The following is a 24717-nucleotide window of genomic DNA, read 5'->3' as shown; positions in this document are numbered from 1 at the left end:
GTCAAAGTAGATACTTGTAATCACCCGGCCTAGGTGAGCCTTTTCTTTCTGAATCTTCACACCCAGTTTATCTTTTCCTCTTCGTACCTTTGATCTGTCAACAACAAGACTTTTGTCCTCTGGTGTTATGAGTCGCGTCCTGAAGTACGGCAGAAGCGATCAAAGCAAAGCCTGTCTGTCAAGCTCCAGTTCTAAACGCTGCCTCCGCTGTATTTTGAAGACAGGTGTGCTTTAGGCTATGTTTCCTTCTTGGTCGCACCTCGAAGTCAGATCCCGACGTGCTTCCCGATTCAACAGCTTCGCTGGATTCCCCTCACGACGCCAGTATCTTTGACCTATACCTATGCCTAATCCCACTAGTTGATGGATTTGCTTCAACACTTCCAGCGTCTTTCTTGGTTGTCTGCCCCTTAAATATGCTCACTTTACGGGAAAACATTTTTGACAGAAATTTGCTTGTTCGGACGTCAATGTTACCAATACTAATTTTCCGTTATGTTCTCTGGTCCAAAATAAACTTGAATTCTCGTTTTGGAATCTTGCGTGTCCTCTCACAGTCGCAGTCTTCGGCGGTTTTACATTTGCAAGACGCAATATCAAAAAGAGACTTCTGCATGTGCAACAAAACCTGCACGAAGTGTTGCTTCTTGTCCTTGTCGACTGGAATGTTTTTCCTTTGGTGCGACACTTATTATAAAATGTTTTCAGCATGTCAAGAACTCTCTTTTCTGAAACCACAGGAATGCTTGCTTTAGTCCAAATATGTACAACTCTTTGTCCAACTAATTTACAAATGTCAGTCACTGGTAATTTAGTTACATTTTCGTCACAACTTAAACCACTTCGAAACCAATGATAATGTCACATAACGTGAGCGTACGTGGGTAACTGCACTTCACTCATTTCACTTGAGTGCCAAATAAGCCTCGTTTCACACTTTTCCGCGTTAATCTGCTATGAGGCTTTTTCTTCATCTTGTTTTCCATTGCTTCCGAACTTGGAAACCAAAGTATACAAAATGTCTCTGAATCGTATGGAACTAAGACGACTGTAACTTTAGGTACAATGCACAAATGCTCTGTCTTAACAGAAACAGTAGCGAACTAAAACCGTTAAAGCTTAAACTGCAATAAACTGCCCTGTTGGATTGGTTGGCCAAAGTTCGCAATATTTATACCACCGCCGAACTTCGAGCGAGAATATTCTAGAAACGTCGGCGTAGGTTCTGGAGCCAACGAGACGAGCGGGAGGTGCGCGAATCTTCTGGACGGAGCCGGACGTTGCGACGACGCTCGGAAGAGCGTGGCCAAAGTAAGCAGCAACCTCGAAGTTGTGTAGCCTGCCGCTAGATGGCATTTGCTGTCTGTACATAACAAGCGAAGAGTTGCCAAAAACAAATCGTGTTATATCAAGAGCTATGCCTATAATCATCGTTAACGTGGCATTCCAAACAAAATCTGGACATTAATTCCAACAACTGAGCTAATATGGCTGTACTTTGACTCGTAAATATTTTAAAATTATTTACTGGCATTACTACAAGTTTCTTTTAATAAAATAATTGTACCATAGCCATCAGGTAACTAAAAACGACCACAAGTAGCTTTTCTGTCATTGGTGTTGTGCGTGTTGCCTAACCAAACACTTAAAAAACTTTAAGTCCGTTGGGGCAGGGTAAGGGGTTGTCCAAAAAAAAAAAAAATCAGTAAGGTCAGTGCCACTAATGACACCTTTTCCGCACTAGCCGTCATTGAATTTCCAACAAAAGTGCAAAACGCTCCATCCTAATGAATAGCTCATTTTTTTGTCAATAAGTTGGGGCAGTACCCACCATAGCTCCGCCCATGCCTTTGTCTCCGCTCAAGAAAGTTACGTGAAACCAAGACTTTTGGAACCAACTTCAAGCAATGCAATGGATTCTTTGGATCAGAAGAATATTATTTTGGATTCAGTTTATGAATAGTATTCTGCACTTAAAAAAAAATATATATATATATATATATTAAGATATGTTCGTGTGTTTAGGAGAAAATTGTTAACTTTAAATACTGTAATAAGACATTGTTTTTGAATTTGTTTATTATTCACATTTTCTGAAATGCAATTTATTATTGAGAAATAGTAAGTAATATAGTAAAAGTAAAGTAAATCCTCCCTCTAATGCTGCCTATTTGGAACAACCAATGTAGTCCACGAGAAGTGATATTCTATACTTCCATGACATCAGCACTTTGTACAGTAAATGATGCGGTCGGAACACTGCAGCCGCTTTTAACTCGAGGTTTTCCCAAGTATCAATTTTACAGAAACTCCAAGCTGTATTCGGACGTGAGCAAAAAAGAATACATCCCGCTAACAAGGAAATTAGATATAATGTAATATAATGATAAACTGTCAACAGTTACGTTGATCAACAATTTATTATTAACAATAAATGGGAACATTAGACTACACTACTGCTTAGTTTTAACGTCAATTAAGAGACTAGAAAAAAACATTCATTCACTTTTTAGATGTTCAATTTTCTTTAGTGGACATTTTGCATAGGCGCGTGGGCCTATTTTGCACTTTACAAAGGCTTGCGATAAATGCTGTAGCTTCGTTACTTTTGAAGATATTGAATTCAAATAAAATACATATAATTCATTCAAATAAAAGATAATTCAAATGTGCATTTTATATGTAATGCACTTTTAAACTTACTATACTGGAGAGTGTTCCAAAAGAAATGCAACCCAAACTTTGATCAAGTATGCTCAGAGGCGGATTGGGAATACAAAGGCCCACCCGGATGTTGATAGTTAAGGGCCGTGATGAATACCGAGTTGGTCTGGAGTCTGGACTGCCTTTTTATGAATGAACCCTGACTTGGATGGCTACCCCCGCCATCATGAAACGTGAAGTTGTGAATGGGTACCTATAGCCAAGTATTATTCCACTTTCTTTATTTTCTACAGTCCAGGGCTGATGGCGAGTCACTCTTTTAACTAAAAATTACTTTTTTTTTTTAAGTTGGTCACTAAAAGTTACTTTTTAAAAATATTTTCACTAAAAGTTACTTTTTGGGGAAGTAAAGTGACTTTTCGTGTTATTTATGTTTTGCATTGGCAGTTTTCTAAGAAAAATATAAAAATAAATGGAAAAAAGGCAGAAACTTGTTACTTATTACTCTTCTGAAAGCTTCAGTACTTGTTGCCACATGTGAAACAGTCAGCTTTATTCTCACTTCAGCTTTTATTCTTTCTAAAGCACAGTGGATAAAGCCTACTACTACTACGTCTAGTACTACTATTACTACTTATCTACACAAAAGTAAGTAAATCGCTTTTCTGATTATTATTTTCGTCTTATTTTCACGAAAAAAAAAGTGTTATGGGAATTTAAAAAAAATCTTTCCTTGGGCCGGGTTTGAACCCATGCCAAAAGCGATGTCCGTTACTAATTTCTGCTATGTATGCTACGTGACAAGAAACGAATAACGCCAACCAATGAGAACCGTATATTTAGTTCCTACTTCCGGGAGTATTTGGAGTATTACTCTCTCCCGAGCAGTGTTGGGTAAGTTACTTGCAAAAATGTACCGCGTTACAAGTTACTTTACTTTCTCTTAAAATGTAACGCGTTACTTGCCCCAAAAGAGTAACTGTTATTTTACTTCGAAAGTAACGCGTTACTTTTAGGTATGTGAATATGTGAAAAACTTTAAATATGTGAAAAAATTATAACTTCAATTTTCCGTACTACTATTACTACCGCTTATTATTATTATTATTATTATTATTATTGCACGCTCTGAATCGCTTTATGTAAATGCAAGGACAAATTTTTACTTGATATATGAACATTTTCATATAATGTAACATTGATAAATGCCATACTGCGTTACTCGTAGGAATGGGCACGAGCGAGTTTTCTTTGAAACTCGATTCGACTAGGAACAGACATCATTGGGGTCGAGTCGAGCTAAATCCGGTGTGTAATTTCGAGTACATTCTTCAAGTATATTACATATACAATGACACTACTACTACTACAACTTATTATTATAACACTATATAAACATGAAAGATATGCAGTTTGTATTTGAATACTAAAAAACTAGTTAATTGCCAACCTCGGTAGTCGTGAAGTCTAGGAGTCAAGGACAATTTTAACAAGCTTCTGAATTTGGGTTGAGGGTCTAGGTTGAGTATTTGGGCTCGAGCCAAACACTGTTAAAAGTTATAGGGCACTGGCCAAATATCTTCAAAACTGCTCGGCCGGGTTTAGAATTGTCAACGACTCGAGCAGCTCTGTTCTCAGTTCATTCACTATCAACGCGAACCGAGAAGTGAACCGAGCCAACAGCTCACCCAATTGACTCGGCTAGAGCCCTCGGCTCAGTTGAGCCGAACTGAGCAAATGGCTCATCCCTACCAAGCCAGCTCGAGCCGATGTTTCACCCCAATCGAGCCATCTTCTCAGTTGAGCCGAGCCGAGCTGAGCTTGTTATATATATATATATATATATATATATAAAAGCTTTTGTGGCCTCGTTATCGAGACGAAACGAGATGCGCGCAGTGTTCCCTCTTGTGAGTAACACTAAAAGTATTCCATATTACTGTTTAGCTTACATTTCTCGTGGCTTTCTCTTTCCAGTGTAATTAGGCCATGATTTCAAGACGGGTTAAAACGAACGAGCCATTTATCAAACTCGACTGGACTTGAAACTCGACGCGAAAAACTGAATCGGCTCGGAACTCGACTCGAGAATATTACCTTTGACTTGATTCGAAACTCCACTTGAATTCGAGTGGAGTCGAGTTTTAGCTTGACTCGTGCTCATCCCTATGCGCTAGAAAAAATGGTTGCTTATTATTATTCTGCTAAACTAATTATATAATAATAACAATATTGTTATGTAAAATTAAAAATACAGAATATAGAGAAACATTACACTACAAATAACAAAATGAGAACACATGAACTGGGGGTGAATCAAAACTTACCAGTAACTCTAAAATCGATACATGCTTTTTAAAGCTAGTTTCAAACTCTATAATCAACGGGACTCTAGGATAATCAAACTGATCTGAAAGAACTCTAATATTACATACCATCAGCAAACTATTTTCTAGTAATAAAGTAGGCCTGCTCATCAGAACACAGTTTATTCATATTAACCCTTTACTGTATATCGTTAATTATGGCACCCTAGTTGTTGATAAATATTTTCCGCCGAGGCACTTCAGACACTTTGGGCCTTATGCAGAGTCGTTCTGAAGCGTGATTAGTGCCATACTAAAGAGTTCGACTTACATGTTTCCTGCAGTAGTCAGACTTTTAGTATGACGCTAATCATACTTTGAAACAACTCTGCATAAGGCAGTTTACTCTGTCCACCATCATTCTCAGCTCTTAAGAAAAAAAAAATATTCTTTCAAATGTTCGAACGGTAAAATATTTTCGTTCTCCATCTTTATAAAAACAACACCAATCAAAGTAAAATAGACTACCGGTATCATTGCACTCCTAGTTCACTCACTGAATGTATTGATTTGGAGCTGTTAAAATCTACGACAAAACCTTCCAGGTGCTTGCAATCAATGCACGTGATTTCCCAAAGGCAGTCCGCATCTTCCGAAAACAGCAAGTGACACTACGAACTTATCTGTTTCTCTGTGTGTTGCTGACTGTCGATCACTGACATACGTAGTTCATGCTCGAATGTTTGATTCTGAGAAATTCACTTACAGGAAATAAACATTTGTTTCCGAAAAAAATATACATATATTGTAGTTACTCATCCGAAATGTAACGCGAAAAAAGTAACGCAAACTAGGTACGTTACTTAAAAATTTATAACGCGTTACCGTTACAGTTACTTTGGAAAAAATGTAACGCGTTACTAGGAAACGTTACTTAAAAGTAACGCGTTACAAGTAACGCATTACTTGCGTTACGTTACTTCCCAAGACTGCTTCCGAGCTTGTCCTCTTTAAAAAGTAGGCTCAGGTAGCGCGTGAAAAAAAAAATTATACGGCGCCAACAGTATGAAGGTATGTATCCGTCGTGCATGTTGCGTAATGACAGGCAGTTGGGGGGGGGGGCATCTGTATGGTTTGGGGATGCTTCTGTTGGTATGGGCTAGGACCATTGGTTCGTATTGAGCACAGCGAGGCATCCGTTGTGTACTTGCAGGTGTTAGAGGATCATACACCCTACAATGACACTTCTGTTCCCACGAAGACGGCATTTTCCAGGACGACAATGCACAGTGCTACCAAGCCAAGACTCTACTTGCTTCGATTTAAGAACTTTCCATGAAGCTGCAGCGTATGAATTGGCCACCTTACTGTACCTTAGTTCCTATAGAACCTTTATGGAATGCTGTCGAACCAGCTTTTCGCACCATAACTCTTGTACCCACACCTGCATTGTGGGATGCCATCAGGAATATGTGCCGCCTTATGCAGAGTAGTTTTGAAGTATGATTAGCGTCATAATAAAGGCTCACTACTGGAGGAATGTTAGTCGAACTCTTTAGTATGGCACTAATTATATCTCAGAACAACTCTGCATGAGGCACTGGCGCAAATCCTGAGGGATTAGGGGTACAGGTACCCTCCAATTGTAGAAGTACAGGGGACTGTCTCCGCCAATATTGAAATGCGTTGTTTAGCGGAGAAATGTGATTTGTATCCGACTGTCACAAAGTGAGATATGAAATTGATGTTCCCTCGAGAATAAGCCTCAAATCTGCCCGCCTCCCATCATTGAAGGCAACTCTGCTCGCCTGATCCTACACAGCATTGTCTTTCAACTTCATAAATACTTTGAGCATCGCTAAAGAAAGAAAGAAAGAAAAAAAAAAAAACGGAACGGTCTTACACGCCCTCCCCAATGTTGAAGACAGACTTGCGCCGCTGGCATGAGGCCCATAGTGTAAACATATCAGCAACTATAAGATATCAGAATTCATGCTACACTCTGTCCAGCCCGTCATCTTAGCAAAAGTTGAACAAAGTGGATGTACGTATATGAAATCACAATTGTAATAATAGTTACAATAGTCGGAACCATTAATGTTGAATGATTTTGTTCTCTACTTATTGCTATTCTTGGCTTGGACAGAGAAATCATACTATTTATAGTACAAATATAATTTATTCATTGGAATAGGACTCATTTTATTTTATTTATTTATTTTTCTTAATTTATTTTGATTAAGGACAATTAACATAACACCTTCGAGAAGTTGGTGGACTTGACAGTTTAAAGCTATGTCCCAAGCTAAGTTTTGAAATGGCGGATTGTAGAAAATGGTAGGGAAAATAAACCATTTCTGGATTTATTCGTAATGTCTATGATTAATAGGTGAGTTATTAACTTTCAAATCATAAAAATTGATACTTGTAATGTAATTGATGACAAGTAAGAGATATTAGTGATACTACAAAAGAAGTAATTCTCTAATATAGATCAATATATTAACTATCGGTCGACAATCGATTCGTTTCTTTGAACGAACCGTTCGATGTTCGATGATTCGATTCTCACGTTTTATATTTTATCTGAGTTAATCCGCCATCTTAGTCGTCTTGGTTCGTTGATTCGGACATTTTGAACGAATCTATAAGTACTGAGCAGTGACTATTAATATTTTTGAGTTAATTAATTTGTTATTCCTCGGAATAAACAGTAATTTAGTTGTGAAAATACAGAAACTAAATTGAGTTCAACAGAAGATGGAAGGTGAAAAGAAAGGAAGTAGGAAGAGAAGTATAATATGGAATTATTACACGGAACTAATACCTGGTAGAGCGCAGTGTCATATATGTTCGAATTCGATATCATATCACGGTGGATCGACAGCAAACTTATCACGACATGTGAGAAATAGGCATCCAGAGGTTGATTTGAAACAGCCACTAGCTGATACTACAAACCTACAAGAAGAAGATGTGCATATAATCGAAGTACAAGCGGAACCGCAGGTAACTCAACCACGTACCTCTGGTTCTGAACAATCCGATGACGGGGATATTACAGACGACGTTATTGTTTACCTAGGCTTAACCCTTGTACGTAGAAACTTCTTTATACCCCAAATAATGGTACCGCAGAGTCTGTTTTATAAACATGTAATTATGAAGTGGTAGTCAGAGTTGTTTACTCAGTGTATTAATTGTGTTGGTAGTCGAGTTGTTTATCCAGTTCATTATTTACCGTATTTACCCGACTATAAGACGGAGTTTCTTGGTGTACCGACAAGCCTCACCAGGCCAAACCGTAATGTTGAAAAGGTCGCGGAACTTAACTGAATACTTTTTTTCGACATAATTATTCGAAAACTAAGGGATGAAGTCAATGTTGTTAGATCGTGAAGTAGCTCATACGGAACATTAGAATAAACTAACCTGTAATATTCCCATTCTTGTACTCATTGGTTTTTTTTTTTTTTTTCACGAAAAAAGAAAAGGTCAAAGTAAAAATGTATCTAATGTAAACTACTGTTCATTTATTCCGAAGTTGGTCATCCGCCTAGTTTTTGGCTAAAAGTGTAATAATTGGTTCCTTTTGTACCGAAGTTTAATATTTAATTCAAATAGTATTGCCGAGCGAGTGAAGGCGGGTTAGAGCCCCGCAGGGCACATTGTTTTCTGTCTTTATTACAGCTAAATGGGAAGAGAGACCTGTGTTCTAGAATCTTGCCGCAATGTTGGTTATGTTGCCATTACATTGACAAGTATAACTTTCTCCACGTTTCTTTACAGTGTGTTTACCGCATTTTCTACAATTTATTTTTATATTTATTAAGCCATGACTTTTACTTACTTTAATAGATTTTCCTGATTATGACCAGAAATGTTTACAAAACAAATGCTCATTACATTTCCATAATCCTACCATGAAGTACCCTTGCGCCAAGTAGTTCCCTCCGCTTGCTAAATAATTCCATGTTTAGAACCGTTTACATAAGAAAATAAACGAAACTTTCACCCTCCTTATACATTATCAAGCTCACAAACAAGCAAATTATTCCTTTCTCCCCGGTAAATTTTCAAAATTTTGCTATAAACGGATGACCAACTTTGGAACTTAACCCGACTACTGTATTTACGGTATTATATTTTATCGTTATTTGTTCTTTTATTTCTGTAGTTGATGCAACTAATAATTGGCATGAGTTTACATCAGTTAACTTTTTGATGTACAGTAACTTAAGGCTTAACTTTAGAGGTGTCCCTCCAGTGTGAAACCCCAAAAAATTAGTTAAAACATTAAAAATTGATAGGTAAGGCTGGTTTGTTAGCTTTGCTTACCCGGTAAGACTTTAGAGACTAGAACAGTGGCTAGACCCAGTTCTCATAAAAGCTTAATTTATTACTTAAATTCAGTAATCTGTGGTTCTGATAAACATTTAATAGAATCTCTTCATTATTGTTGTATAATTCTGTAAAACTCAATGCGGAAATATCACTGGTAAAGATTTAGCAGAAGGGGTCCAGAAACATGAAAAATACAAAATTTACGGAAGAAATGGAAGATACAAATACATGGATCTAACATAACCTAACCTAAACTAAAGTAACATGAACTAACCTAATATTAATAGAAATAAGCGAGATTGTATATTTTTTTCGAAGATTATGCTGGACCTCTACACTAATATAATCTAACATAACTAACCTAACCTCACCGAAACTACCCTAATGTGAACAGAAACTACCGAAATTGTAACATTAAAAAAAAAAAAAAAAAAAAATTGCTGGATTCCTTCTGCTAAACATTGTCCATATCACGTTCAACACACCGATTCGCCATCCACTATGACTACGATGCTGTTAAAGCATCGAAACCTTCCGCGTCTTGCAAATAGTACCCACTTCTACATATCTTTTTCTCGTATTAAACAACTTTACTGCCAAACTTACACACCTAAACATCACATAAGAACTCCAAATCATCATTTCTTACCTCATTTCTCCTGTAAATTTTCCTAATTTTTATAAAAAAACTGAGGGGCATCTTTAAACTTAACCCTAACTTAACCTCCTCTGTGGATTTGTACAGTATGTTATACATCAAACTTTGATATGCTTTAGGGATACTTATTGATTTATTTGAGATAAAATTATTATACGTTATAACATTTATTGGGACCCTTAAATACTTTATAATGAAACTTTTAAAAATATATACATCTACATATACTTTTCAAAATGTACTCATGTCCAGAATGATTGTCGCATATCTATAATAGATTTGTTGTGCGAATATAATTGGATAATGATATCGCATTGTACTTTTAACGCTCCTACTATGTGTATAAACGGCAGAGATATATATATGTGACAACTTTTATGTCAAAAGAGCTGTAAATACCAACAATATAACGAAAAAAACTTTTATTGTCCATTTAGCTATATTTTGCTATACTTATTCTAATTTTCGTATTTATATTTTTTTCTATGAAATTTACCACAAATATACATTTCCCGATTATACACATACTAACTATTAAAAGTACCATGCGATATAATTATTCAATTATGTTCGCGCAACAAGACTGTTATGGATATGCGATAATCATTTTGGACATGAGTGTACATTTTTCTTCAATGAGTGTAAAAAGAAAACGTAAATTTGCCACGGAGGAGGTTAAGATATTTTTTATCAGTAAAACAAATCGTAAACTCGATGGTTCAGAATTTGTTAAAAGTGAGAAAATTCTTAAGAAACTTCTTCAAAATAGGGGTGTCGTCTTATCATCTGGTAAATACGGTAGGCCTATATGTTGAGTTAATTAGTAGGGTTTGCTCTTAGCATTGATTTTTGTTCAGATTTTGGGCCTGCTCGTACTTCAGTGGTATAAATCTTTTGGAACTACTGATGTTTATACTCATTCTGAATACGCATTTTAAGTAGTTATGTTTAAAGACACAATAACATGGAAGATTTACTGGTAAAATTAAATGAGTACTTGACATGTTTGCTTCTGTTCGTCTTCATGTGCATCGAAAAGTAGGACTGGTTTATAAGTATTTTGCTACAGATGGCGTTTTATCTTTACTGATAAGGCATGTTTGATGCAAGAACCTTTGTGCCGCAAAGTACGCTCAAAATATTTATGTTAGGTTTCGTGTCTGGACTTACTAACCAGCATTTAACTCTGTGCGAGTGTGTCTACAAATGCGAAAAAAACACGATTGTGCTAGGTGGTCAGTGCAAACTAGTATTGCATCAGAGCAAATATAAGCAGAAGGGCTATGTGATCTTATGGCACATTAAATTAGTGTGCACGTTTGATATGGGTTGTTTAACGTCCCTTTAAACAGCATGCCTATATGAGACCTGGACTTACAGCTCAACGTGTGGGATCCGAACCACATGAGCTCCCTCGAAGTGTGCGCATAAAGAAAGATTTGTTTTCGTTTTCGAATATGATGGTTTGTTCTTGTAGTTGATGATAGTGATATTTTTGGTGTTCGCATACCGTAAGTGCGTGGTGTGTAGCCAGTTAAATATTCTACATCAAAAGACATTTAATTAAATAATTAAATGGTAATGTAACTTTCATGATCTTTCTGACAGCAATAGGTAGTATCCATTAACCTGATGTTCAAAAAGAAAACTTTTGTCTGTGCAAATTAAGAATTCTCGGGTCACTTTTTCGAAAATTACAGGTAAAAGTCATTAATTTGCAGAATAACAGTAGTGTCTTAGAAACTTACGTGCAGATGAAGATTTCAGGGGGCACAAAATAATAGGTTTTCTTGGTATGCTATGACATTCTAAGACTCTGTTTCTTGACATCTGTCCACCAACTGCATACATATTCACGTTAAGATGTAATTTGTGTTAAATTAACTGTAATGAATTAAGGTAAATTTTTGTGTGTGTAGTGAATTCGTAGGCTACACCGTACTATTTGGATCAGGACGTGAACTTTTCAGAGCTGAACGCAGTAACTAGATCAGAGTTGGCTGCCTAAAAACGGAAAATACAGCAAATGCTTTTCGCCAAACTAACAGATGTTAAACCTTGTTATTTGATGAGTCCCCAGATTTTTAATTTCAGCTGTTCTTTCTCTAATTTTATTTTTCTAGAAAATGATTGTACTGGTCCACATAAAATCACCTCCATCTAGTCTAAGTGAAGTACTGGGGAATTACAACAAAAATGCCTGTAAATATATATTTCTTTTTGTTATTTGAAAAATCTAATGCTGAGGTTTCCATTTTTTTCACCTTCTTTCTTCTCACAGTGACTACGTTTTGCTGAACGCCCACAACATTACAACACACTTACGTACTTGATTTTTTTTTTTTTTTTTTTTGTTTTGTTTTGTTAATGTAAAGTATATTAGTGTGAAACCATAGTGGCCTTTTCATACAGGGATTGCAGCCCGGGTTCACCAGAGGCAGCATACATTTGTCAGGGTCATACCAATGCTTCCTGAGTCAAACCATGTTTTGTCTCCATGACTCTAACTAGTTCTATGGCCTGTGGAACCCGGAGGTTCAGTGCTGGGTTTACAAAAGCTCTCCACTGACTTCTATCCTTAGCCAACTGGATCCAGTTTTTACTTTGTATTTCTATTTCTGCGAGATCCATTTTAATATTGTCCTCCCATCTGCGCCTAAGTCTTCCTAATGGACGTTTTCCGATTGGATTTCCAGTTAAAACTTTGAAAACGTTCCTACCTTCTTCCATTCTGGCTGCATGACCTGCCCACCTGAGCCTCCCAGACTTGATGACCGTAACGATGTTTGCTAAACCGTATAAATTATGCAGTTCTTCGTTACGAAGTTTCCCTCATTCCCGTTCCTCTTGGGTTCGAATATTCGTCTCAGGATTTGATTTTCAAATACTTTCAGTCTGCGTTCTTCCCTCAAGCGACCATTTTTCACAACCATAAAACACAACAGGCATGATTATCGTTTTTATATTTTAAGCTTCAAATTCCTCGACAGAATTCGGGACGACAAGAGATTTTTAACTGAATAATGACATGAATTCCCTGCTTTTAGCCGACATTTAATTTCTCCGTGAATATGATTTTCCTCTGTTAATATTGATCCTAGATATTTGAAACTATCCACTTTATCAAAAGTATTATTTAATATTTTAACGCATCCATAATTTGCTGTATTCCGGTCCCGACGCACTTCCATGTATTTAGTTTTCTCTGCATTTACTTCTAAACCAATGTTGCTGCAAGCGTTTAATAAGGACTCTGCATTTCTTTCTATTGTTCTCCTATCACCCCCTATTAAATTTACATCATCAGCATATGCCGTAACGTGGTGAATACAATTGAGTTGTAGGGCCTGGTTGCAATCTTTAATTCTCCTTATAGCGTACTCCGGAACAAAGCTGAACAATAATGACGATAACGCATCTCCTTGTTTCAGGCATTCTCGACGTGGAAGGTCATGGACAAGAATTTTTCTGCTCGGACTTTACTTTGGGATTCATTTAAACACATTTTAATTAATCTAACTAGCTTTTTCGGTATTCCGAATTCTGTAAGAATTTTTACTGTTTCCCTCCTATCCGAGTCGTAAGCCTTTTTAAACCCAATAAACAGCTGGTGTACTGGGTAATATATTCCCATTTCTTTTCCAGTATTTATCGAATAGTAAATATCTGGTCGGTAGTTGATCGGTTTCCCAAAATCCACATTGATAATCTCCAATAATTTTATCTACGTATGGAATCAGTCCTGTTAATAGAATGTTAAGTGAAATGCCTCGATAATTATTACATTCAGTTTTGTCGCCTTTCTTGTGAATTGGAACAGTGATTGATTCTTTCCACTCTTCTTAAATGTATTCCATAGTTTTTATTTTTATTTTATTTTATTTATTCTTTTTATGAAAGTCAAAACTTAAAAATTTCAAAATTGTACAGAACCACCCGAAACCAAGCTCTTGATGTGCAGCTTTTAAGATTATCATATAAATGTATTTCTCTCGTGTTTTATTTTTTGTTTCAAAAAGAGGGTGTGTGATATTTTGAAGTAAAAATACTACAAACAATTTTGCTAGGTATTTATTTTTTTATGTTTGAATTCATAATGTAAATATGTTAAGAATTTAAAAAGAATCTTTTCGAAAATAATGGTTTATTTTAGAGGTTCTATATTATTATCTACATCAACCACTACTGAAATGAATTCTTGTGCTGTAGAGAAGCGAAACAAAGTATGCTTTATCAATTTAAAGCAAAATTTTGAAAAAAGTCCAAAATTTCCCAAGAAAAAAAGCGAAGCAGAAAAAAAAACGATTTTTTCTTTCAAAAAAGCCGCCGAGCCCTTGCATCTCCTTTGGCGCACGTAGATGATTGTATAAGCACAAAAGAAGTTGTACACACCATATGATCTAAGTGAATGAACACTGATTTTGAGAGAAAGGGAGTGTATAACGTCAAGGAGCGGACAGGGTAGCGGAGTGGTTAACGCTAGTATGCCGAAGATTCCAGATTCAAGTCTCGGTCCAGTCGGGTATTTTTTGACTTTGTGTAGACATCGTGCAGGCTAATTTTGAAGTCGTTACCTTCCGAGTGAGTCAGACAAAATAGAGATCTTTGAATACTACGCATGCGCAAGTGTATTGCCAACCGCGATTATTTAAACTTGTCAGTAGTAAGTCGTTTATATGCCTGCCGTCGAAAGAACAAAACCTCTTGTGTTCAGTTTCCCTTTCGAAGTTCGTGGCTAGTGATGTCACGTTTGTCTTAACTAGGCGAAATACACGGTTCATTTCGTTTTCTTCAACACACAGAGAGAGAGAGAGAGGGGGGGGGGAAGGAAAAGTATTCCGTAACTACAAATATGCTATCGCATAGAATATATATATATATATATATATATATATATATATTACAATAATCATATGGAATTATGATCATCGTTTTACTATGATCAAAATACTTTATCTGCCGGACAAGTGCAATAGAATTTGAAATCAGTTATTAAAATAGAAGAATTACTGAATGCATCATGTATCTGAACGTACCGGCATAAAACGAAAATAAGTAAAGATGTATTCATACAATCCCAGATACATAAATACGTTAAAAAAAAAATAGCATCTAGTCACTCATTCTCTTCCAACCGATGCGGCACGGCACATTTTAACACTTTGACTTTAAATAAAGATCACAACTGGTTAAAGACGATATACTTTTGATTGATTTCTAATTGTGGATAACAGTTCAGGACTTTTACAGAAGCGAGGAGGCATGTTTTATTAAACGAAACCGTACAACTGATTGATTGCCGTTCATTCTAGCTTTGGAACTTCTTTGCTTTAATTAAAACCGAAATCTGACCAATGCAAATCACTGTTATATATTAAAAGCGATTTGCATTAATCAGATTTGCTTTAATCAAAGTGTATATCTGATATGTTTAAGCTATAGACACCTTGTGCTTTCAGACTAAACTCAGTCCCTCAGTCAGTCAACAAATGCCATTAAAAATATGTTCAATTGAAAAGCTGGTTACCGTTATTATACCTATAAAGACCAACGCAAAGATAACACTAGGCTCCCAAGTTTCGAAATTACATCGTGTCAGAACGGGTAATAGAGTTAATTGTTTGTCACTTGATTGCTAGAACCAGAGATAAATTCAGAAGGTGCCCATGGTGAATTTCTGTTCTCATAAACAAAAGTTGTGAATTGTAATATGATAAAACAAGGATTGTTACGCTTACACCACTCGTACGCTCATGTTCTAGTTAATCGAACTCCACATGAAACGACTGAATTTCGTTAATGATTTTAAAAGAAAGATAAACTCCAATCAAATTTTAGAAGTTAATCGCGGAAGGCAAGCTTTCCAATTCCAGAATACTTTAAAAAATGCACTGAGAGTTTCTTCACTTCCCTTTCTCCCCAAAGGATTCACATTCCTCAAAAACAAAAATAAATGTTTTTTAGTTTCACATCCCACCTATATATCCTTTATGCTATGGGAGGCGGATGATTAATGAAAGTAAATGATTGCAAAATTAATTTTTTATGCTTTCCCATCGAGAATCGAACCCGGGATCACGTGTACCAAAGATATACATGGTAGCCACTACGTCAGTGGCAGGGTGGAAAAAAATCATTTTTGTTGATTTTTTTTATTATTTAAATCAATTTTTTGATTTAAATCAAACCTTTCTCGTAAATTACAAGTCCGAACTGAAGAAAAAGCATTAGGAATTAGAATTAAATGCTAATTATGCCATTTAAGTGAAAGTATTAGGTTTGAATTTTGAATGAATCCCCAATTGTTAACCTCTGTTAATCCCAAACCATGTTTCTTAACCCTTTTAAATTGTGGCTTTTTTTTTAAAGGAAAATTTTGGACTTTCAATCAAACAGCTACATCATCATCTGTATTTATCCTAGGATCATGGTTCATACTCATTCTCTTCAGAATAGAACAGCCTTTGAAACAGTAACATTCACATTTCCCTATCATGTCCCTGAAGCGGGAAATTTCGAGAGAAAATGGGATTTTTCCGATTTTTTCAAATATTTGATTCCCTCCGGACTCCGCACATATCTCAAAATCAACTGGGAAATACTAAGGGGTGTACTAAATGTGTGTATAAGATTTCAAGCTATCTTGAATAGTAAGGGCGGGGAAAATTTTAACAATGAGCTAAGAATATCCCCACAATGCCCCAATAACCCGCATGTAGTATAAAAATTTCCTCAGACATCTCTATTTATCCTAGGGTCGTGATTTGTACATTATTCTCTTCAGAATAAAAAAGATTTTCAATCGTACCATTCAAATGTCTCCATCGTGTATCTGGGGTGGAAAAATCACGAAAAAAGGGATTTTCTGTTAAAAATATTCTTCTTTTTACTTTTTACCTCTCTGGACCAACCCCCTGTTTTAAGGTAGAGATCTGAAACACTGAAAAATACTAAGGGGTGCATTGAATAAATCTGCAAAATTTCAATCTTCTAGGTGCAAAAGTAAGCCCGCGAAAAATAATATCCCCCAAATACCCCGGATTCCCGTATAAAACAGGATCTCAGGTAACAGTTTCCTGAAACATCCCTATTTATCCTAGGAGCATGCTTCGTACGTCATTCTCTTCAGAATAGAACAGCCTTTCAAACGGTATCATTCATATGTCTCCATCTGAATTGCGGAGAAAGCTGTTTCGTTAAAAATATCCTTTTTTTTAATTTTCCCCTCTGGACCCCCCCCCCCCTGTTTTCACGCAGAGATCTGAAAACATCTGAAAAATACTAAGGGGTGCACTGAACGAGTGTGCAAAACTTCAGTCTTTTGAATACAAAATGTAAGCCTGCCAAAAAATAAGAATAATAGGCATAACAAAAATATATTTTTTAAATTTATGATGTCATTACACACTATGTCTCGATGCAGAAGGGCGTGAAAGCATATGTAACATGTTCTACAAATCCTTCAGTCTTGGGGGAAAAAAAACTAAGTAAAAAGTTTTATTGGTACTTTTTTAATCGAGTGATGAAGATTCGATTTTTAATAAAATAAAAATAGATAATATAATTCTAAAGGTTAAGCATTAAGGAAAAAGTATAGCAACGTTTATCAAAATGTCACTTTTTTTTCACAAAAGTTACTGATATTTGGTAGGGGCATATTTTTAAAAAAATTGGAACTAGCTTGAGGCACGAAATACATAAATTTAGCCTAAAGTTATAAATCTTTAAAAAAAAAAATCGGAGAGCAGATCCTCTGAATACGCCCTATTATCTGGGAACAAACAAGCAGACTCACACGCGAAAGAATTATCGTCTTAAATGTTGATGGTGATTTCCGCGTTGGAATAGTTAACGATTTAAAAACCCAAACCCATTGTTACGAAGAGAAGAAAGCACTATTGCTCCGTTACCCGTTCAAAACGGGATTTTCCCTAATCATCCTATAGATGACACTTGTTTTCATACCATGCTGTACATACTGTACATTTGAGTCTCATTGTTGTATTATGATTATTAACTTCCGTAACCGAAATAACAGAACAGAAACTGGATTCTACTTATTTTCACTTTAAATTATTTTATTTCAGAATTTGATTTAAATCAACGATTTTTATTTAAAAAATCAAGTGATTTAAATCAATCCACCCCGTTCAGTGGTGAGGATTTTGTATGTTTCTTGAGTGATCACATATGTGAATTCTCTCCCAGCTCAAACTCGAGAAAATATTTTGTCTCAACCGATAAATATATCATACATTTGAAACACTAACGCAATTATCGTACTTTTGAGCCTTACTTACAAGGTACTGCGCATTTCTCTAAACCAATGCTTTACAACCTTTCCCTTATGATGACACCCTAACTTGGGAGGAAGCATTAATATTCCCCCCCTTCCCTAGTATTTAAAGCCTTAATAAATAATTTTATTACTTCTAGTAATAAATAATTTTATTACTACCTTCCTATTAAACTATCCTTCTCCAAAATACTAGATTGATTCATTGCCACGTGTGTATAGTCAAGAGCTCCGATAGCATTCGGAAATGTATATTGTTCTTGCCACTTTGCCTTTGCTGTTTGCATATTACGCACACTTGCTGAAAACAATCCAGTTTTCAGATTTCGCAATAATCAAATCCATTACATTTGTATAGTCATAGACACAGTACTTTGAGCCACACCAGAATCTTCTGACACTCCGATCTGGAATTCCGGATCACTCACGTAACGCAAGAAAACCTGCTCTTTTCCTCATTACGTAGTGCGCCACTCCGTCTTTCGGTTGATTGTCCTAAAAAATGTTGTGCTAATCACTCTACATTTTCTTTCATGAACCTATGATGTTTTTTGTAATCAACATTTGTGTGCAATTTCTAAGTTTTTCTACGCTGAAAAACAATCATATACTCTGCAATATTTCGCACGGAGTCACCTACTGAGCTTGCTCCACATATTTGGAGATGTTACTCGCACTACAGAGCAGTCTCAGAATTTTATTGATACCAAACGTGGAGTAGTCACTCAGCTCGAGAATAAAGGTGTGATTGCTCTCAAAGGGAGGGGCTTCTCCGAGGTCAGCCGAGACAAGTAGTGCTCAGTTCTCCTTTTATTGATACCAATGCAAGTAACTGCTACGAAATTGGGAATAATGAGCAATCCGTTTGAAATGAATCTTCGGATGTAGATACCATGTATCTCGAACTGGATTTTTATCATGTAACTGTGATTTAAATGCGTATTCTAAGGGAAGGGGAAGCAGAGGATCAAAATTATGTGAAAAATTTAGTATCTCATGAAGCTGTCAAATTAGGAAAATAAGGGTTGGTATATAAACTCTTCATTAATAATAAGTGGACTTGTGGCCCAGCATTTTTTGAGAATTCACGTTTTACAAGAGGAAGGGGGAATTTGTTTCTTTTGTTACATTGAAAGCGATGTTGCCTGTTGTTTGTGATCGCATCACGAGGCACAGTTTGAAATGAATTTTGGAACATAAGGTTAGTACCTATCTGGAGCTGAGATTTTATAACATTATTTTGATTCAAAGGCGCATCGAATGAAGTAAAGGGGGGTTTAACATTTCAGCCAGAAATACAGTATCTCATGAGCTGGTTAAGTTCAGAAGATGAAACTCAGTATTTAAACTCCTTGTTAAAAATAAACGGACGCGTCTCGCCCCGTTTCTAAGAATTTCCCTGTTAAGGGAGAAGGGGGGAATTTGCCGTTATTTGTTTCTTCACATGTAAGTTTATATTGGTTGATGTTGGAGATCGCATCATGGAGAAATGGTTGAATAATTTGAAACGAGTTTTTGAACATAGTACCTATCTCGAACTAGGTTTGTATAATTTTACTTTACTTAAAGGGTGTGTCCCAGGAGAGAAGCGGATTTAAAATTTATGGCGTGGTTTTCATTATTGCACTTTCATCAATATGCGTATCGTAAGGGAGAGAGGAGGCTCAAATATTTTTCATGAACCAAATTCTTCCCATGTAAAGAACGGACTATTTCAGTTAGTCTGGAATGAAAATCAATGCGACTACATTCTTTTTGTTTTTGTGGTATATACTCACGTATTAGTACAAACAAATTATAAAATGTCTTTCTCCATGTCAGTTAATTACAAATCGAAAACGCTTCACTTACTTTGAAAAAAGAAATTATTAAAGATATACCTCTGTCTTCTTAACACTAACTGCAAAGAGATCGTGAAACTCCTGAATTCTGCGTGCGTATCAGGTAGAGTATGGGACTTTATTACAATTGTCGTATGTTACAGAAGGCCATTTAATTGGCAATTGAAAATTCATTTTTAAAAAGCTATTTCCAACATTTCAGTTCTTCCAGAAAGTCTGAGAGTTTCATGTAATAAAGCCATTTTATATATATATATATATATATATATATATATATATATATATATATATATATATATATATATATATATATATATATATATATATATATAATACTTCTGAACTTGAGGTACTATCCCAATATAGAGAAACTAAAGGAATCTTCAGTCAGGATGGCTGGCTTAGAAATTTGAATTCTGAGTGCAATAGATTTTATTCTTACTCTCTATTGTAGAGAATTACCTCCTCTTTGTTACTGTACAAAACCATTTTACTTCCTTCTTTTTAGATATTGAAATGGAAATTAGTGTCAATGGTGCATTATGTCCCAGGAAACGCAGATGGGGCTTCAAGAATTCCCGTGTGCGACTTTTTTCTTTTCTTTTTTTATAAAGTTCAATGTCTTATTGGTATTGCATCGAGGCTAAAGGAGATTGTGGTGATGAGATGGATGATAATTGTGACATGTCGAAAGTGGGACGAAATTGGAGAGCGTGAGGTGGGATCAAACCAGAAACCCGCGCCAGAGGTGTCCAATCGCCACTCCACAACGAAATTCCATAGTTTCATGTGTACAATAAAACATGAGTGCTTAAAAGTATAGGTACAAAATTTAATGAAACCCAGTTTTGCCCAATAAAACCATTGGACTGATTTTTTAACTAGGTTATTCACAACATTGGTAATCCTACCACCTAGCAATAATTACTTCGTAGATGGAATGCCAAATTACTTAGTATTAAACGATCTGAAAAGCACTGCCTTCGTAAAAATTATTAACCATATTGATAATTATATTGTAATTGCGTAGTAGAAATGTAAATCCGACACTTTTTTTTTTTTTTTTTTATTCAGACCCATTATTAAGGATCTTCACTACAGCAAAATTAAACTACCACTAATTTTAGAGTTTTTCTGTAATATATTCAAAACAAAAATATTTGAAAACCAGAAACGTAGTGAACTAAACAATATTATTTTGCATGTGATACCGTTATTACAATTCGTCTATCTGCTTTCTATTTGCTACTGTAGATAGAGGTACACCAAAAACAGATAGGTGAATTGTGGTGAAGATATCACATGCAAAATCGTATTGTCTAGTTCACTACTTTTCTGCTTTTCAAATATTTTTATTTGTTTTGAAGATATTACAGAAAAATCTAAATTTAGCAGTAGTTTAATTTCGCTGTACTGAGGACCCTTAATAACATACTTCATATGCAAATTAGTGTTAATTACTGTAAAAAGTTGAGCATGTGTTTGAAATGTGAATACTGTCTATATATGCCTTCCCCGCTAGTCCAGTGGACAGCGGGCGCACCTTTGTTGCACGGGGTCGTGGATTCGATTCTCTGTGGGAAACGTTTGAAATTTGAACGCATTACGATGGTCCGGATTCCACCTTAAATTGTAGGTACGCGTTTCATATTGCCTCGGTGTCTGAAAAGGGCACTAAACTCTTAATCAACCAACTGTTTATCACTGTACTTCATATACCCGAGTAAGCGTTTAAAGGACCGAAAAGCCTAGTTTATAGGTGTTAAGTATTTAAAATCCCTGGCTCTCTCCTTAAGATTAAATCCACTAGAACAAATGCACAGTAAAGTCTTTACTCGTAAGTGTGCTTGACTGTTTTCGTCCATGCTGTTAGTGAAGGGACACGTCGAATTCACAGTACTTATGTCGTTGTCGTTGTCTTTGTCTTTGATAATAATTTGTCTTTGTAGATACAAGACAATGTGATTAGTGAAGGCAATGCTAATTGGTTAACTGAAGAGTAACTTCTGTTATGTATATTTTATAAATTACTGCATTTATTTTGTGTGATAATAATTGATTTTATTTTTGTAAAGTCTATATAAGGAATACAAAATAAGTTTATTATTAAAATGAGTTTTACTTTTGTTTCTTTTTTGGCAGAACCAGGAAGAAACATCAGCACCAGCGCCGCAGCCACCAGTTCCGAAGCAAGAGAAAAAGTATATTCCGATTCCGAAACCGAAAAAGAGATTTATACAAGAAATTCCTACGTATGAAACAAGCAAAATAATTCATATGGCAGACACAATGGATCCTTGTGATACGTTTGGCAAGACTGTAACCTTTAAATTACGTGAAATGGAAAAAATGCAACGATTGTATGCTGAAAATTTGATACACCAAGTGTTGTATAAAGGACTTCTTAATCAACTCCTTCCGTCGACGATGATTGTGGATCCACAGACGCAGTGTATGCAACAGAATACAAACCCGTGCTCTCAGATGCAGCAAGTACCTCAACACAATCAGCATCAACAGAACAACGTAGTATGTGCAGATGATCATAATTGTGCTTATATTAAAGTTGTCACTTGTGAGTGAGAAAGTTGTAGTGCAGCCTTACGTTTTCTTAATTTTTGGCCCATTTTCATAAGAAAAAAAAAATCGCTATCGACTCTCACATGTGCTGTTTGATCATATTATTTTGTTGTTTAAATTTTGTAGGGTGTGCAAACATGCATGAGCCCTACTCTACATATTTCTAGTTGAATATTTTGATATTGCATGGCAAATGATTCCTCCCCAAATATATTTTTTACGTCTTTTTTCATTAGTAGATAGATATATTAGCTTGCATCTCGAGAAGTTTTTAAGTGAATCCAACACAGCAGTGTGGCATTAATTATTACTGTAAATAATATATATTACATAAAGTTTCTCGATACGTATGTCAGAAACGATGAGAGAACCATAGCTCTCTTATCATTTACAGTGAATGTAGATGTCAGACGTTTTGTGTGTATATAGTATTTTTGTAAGACTATCATTTTGTTTCATTCTCTTTTCCTTGCAGGAATTATTAGGAACGCAGAGCTACTAAAAGCATACAAGCACTGCAAGAACATTAAAAAGTAACAGTTTTTTAAAAATTAAATATCAAGTTGTGAAGAGAAAAATGTTCTTGAGTTGCTGATTTAGAAAATTAAAGTAAAATAAAATCTCGTATGAAAAGGTATCCCAAAAAGTAAATTTTTAGAAAACGCTTACTAAAAATAATTAAGTCGTCAAAGTGTGTTTTCGAGACAGGTAGGGGTTTTGTTAAGGTGATTTCGCAATAATTATAAAAGTTTCATAGATTGCCAATTCTTTTCAATTTTGAATTTTTGTAGGTTCTGCAGATATTGTGAGTTCTTAACGACACCGATCGTATATTGTGTGCTACAAATATTAAGAAGCGGCCTGAAGACCCGTGGCGTTGCTTTGACTGGAGCTGTTGGAGGACAGAGTTTGCCATAGTGATAATATTAATAGTACAGAGACAAACTAATATAAAAACTAGTTCTGACATGATGAGTTGACAATGTAAACCTAATAAAGGACTCATTGTTTTTAGTAAATGAAATTGGATTGAAGTGAGTATTTTGCAGTGAACTGTTTGCGTGTGTGTGTATGTGTGTGTATATACATAGGTATGTATGTGTGTGTGTTTGCGTTTAGAGTGGTGATGACAGATAAGTGCGAGAGAAGATAACACATCTTCGAAGTGTAATTTTTCTATATTTAAATAAATTCAGTTATGAAGCGGACTTCTTACTTACAATCCCGCAAATGGATATACATATTTTTAAATACCCTATTTTTTTTTGTTTGAAGACAATATTGAATTGGTATATTAAAATTATGTATAAGCTCCACTTCAAAACATAAAATTTTCCTTAGTGTAAATTATTGTACATATTCTGTATTACATCAGCTTATTTTACATAAAAATGTTAAGTGTACCTTATTACCACCTTTAAAATGTTAATTCACTCGTTCTTCCTTTTTACTCTTCATAACCAAAACATTTGGTGTTGGATATTCAGGTAGAATACATAGGTGTAAAGTATATTAAGCTGAGGCTATATATCTACATTTGTTTACAATAGTTCATACGATAGTTCAAGTAAAATTGGTTTTTTCATTAGGAAGTAGAGAGTGCATTGCTTGAAAACAGTGGTTTGATTGTCGGCTTGATACACTATAATAGTGGTTCTTAACCTAATTCCTGTCACGACACCCATTTTATCACATCCTCTTGCTAGCGACCCCCTTACAATATTTGGTTGGTAATAAGCTTGTGTGGGATTTTTAATATACTTATTACGGAGATTTTGCAATATCCATCTATTTCTATTAAATAGTAGAATTCACTTCTTTTAAATAGTGGATGCAGTAACTTCCCTAAAAGCGAATGGATTTAAACCAAATTTGGTCAGTTAATTCATATTACAAATATCGAATCCGATTCGTCATAGTGTTTCAAAATGGAGCCCGTTTGAAAATTTTAAAACTTGATAACTCCCTTAATTTTGGGGTCATATGATAAAAAAAAAAAAAAAAAAAAAAATTAAATAAAATGATTTC

General features: G+C 35.4%; 1 protein-coding gene across 7 annotated transcripts in view; it reads left to right on the top strand.

Annotated features, from left to right (window-relative positions):
• The window catches only part of LOC145689854 (uncharacterized), a 49868-nt gene extending 25971 nt beyond the window's left edge, over window positions 1-23897 (top strand). The window contains exons 1-4 of one of the 7 annotated variants that reach the window (XM_081764175.1): window positions 7869-7979; window positions 12096-12174; window positions 22252-22684; window positions 23481-23897. In XM_081764175.1, the coding sequence (XP_081620301.1) occupies window positions 12169-12174; window positions 22252-22684; window positions 23481-23506 (465 nt within the window). In that variant the 5' untranslated portion in view covers window positions 7869-7979; window positions 12096-12168 and the 3' untranslated portion in view covers window positions 23507-23897. Of the gene's footprint in view, window positions 1-7556; window positions 8067-12095; window positions 12175-22251; window positions 22685-23164 lie in introns of those variants that run through there. The other 6 variants (XM_081764139.1, XM_081764123.1, XM_081764131.1 and 3 more) reach the window with 6 other exon arrangements.
• Window positions 23898-24717: the final 820 nt, after the last annotated feature.

This window comes from Thermobia domestica, chromosome 1, assembly GCF_964235325.1.
Source record: "Thermobia domestica chromosome 1, izTheDome1.hap1.1, whole genome shotgun sequence".
Classification (NCBI taxonomy): Eukaryota; Metazoa; Arthropoda; class Insecta; order Zygentoma; family Lepismatidae; genus Thermobia; species Thermobia domestica.
Note: the sequence above shows the minus strand (reverse complement) of the source record. Positions and strands in the feature narration are given on the sequence as shown.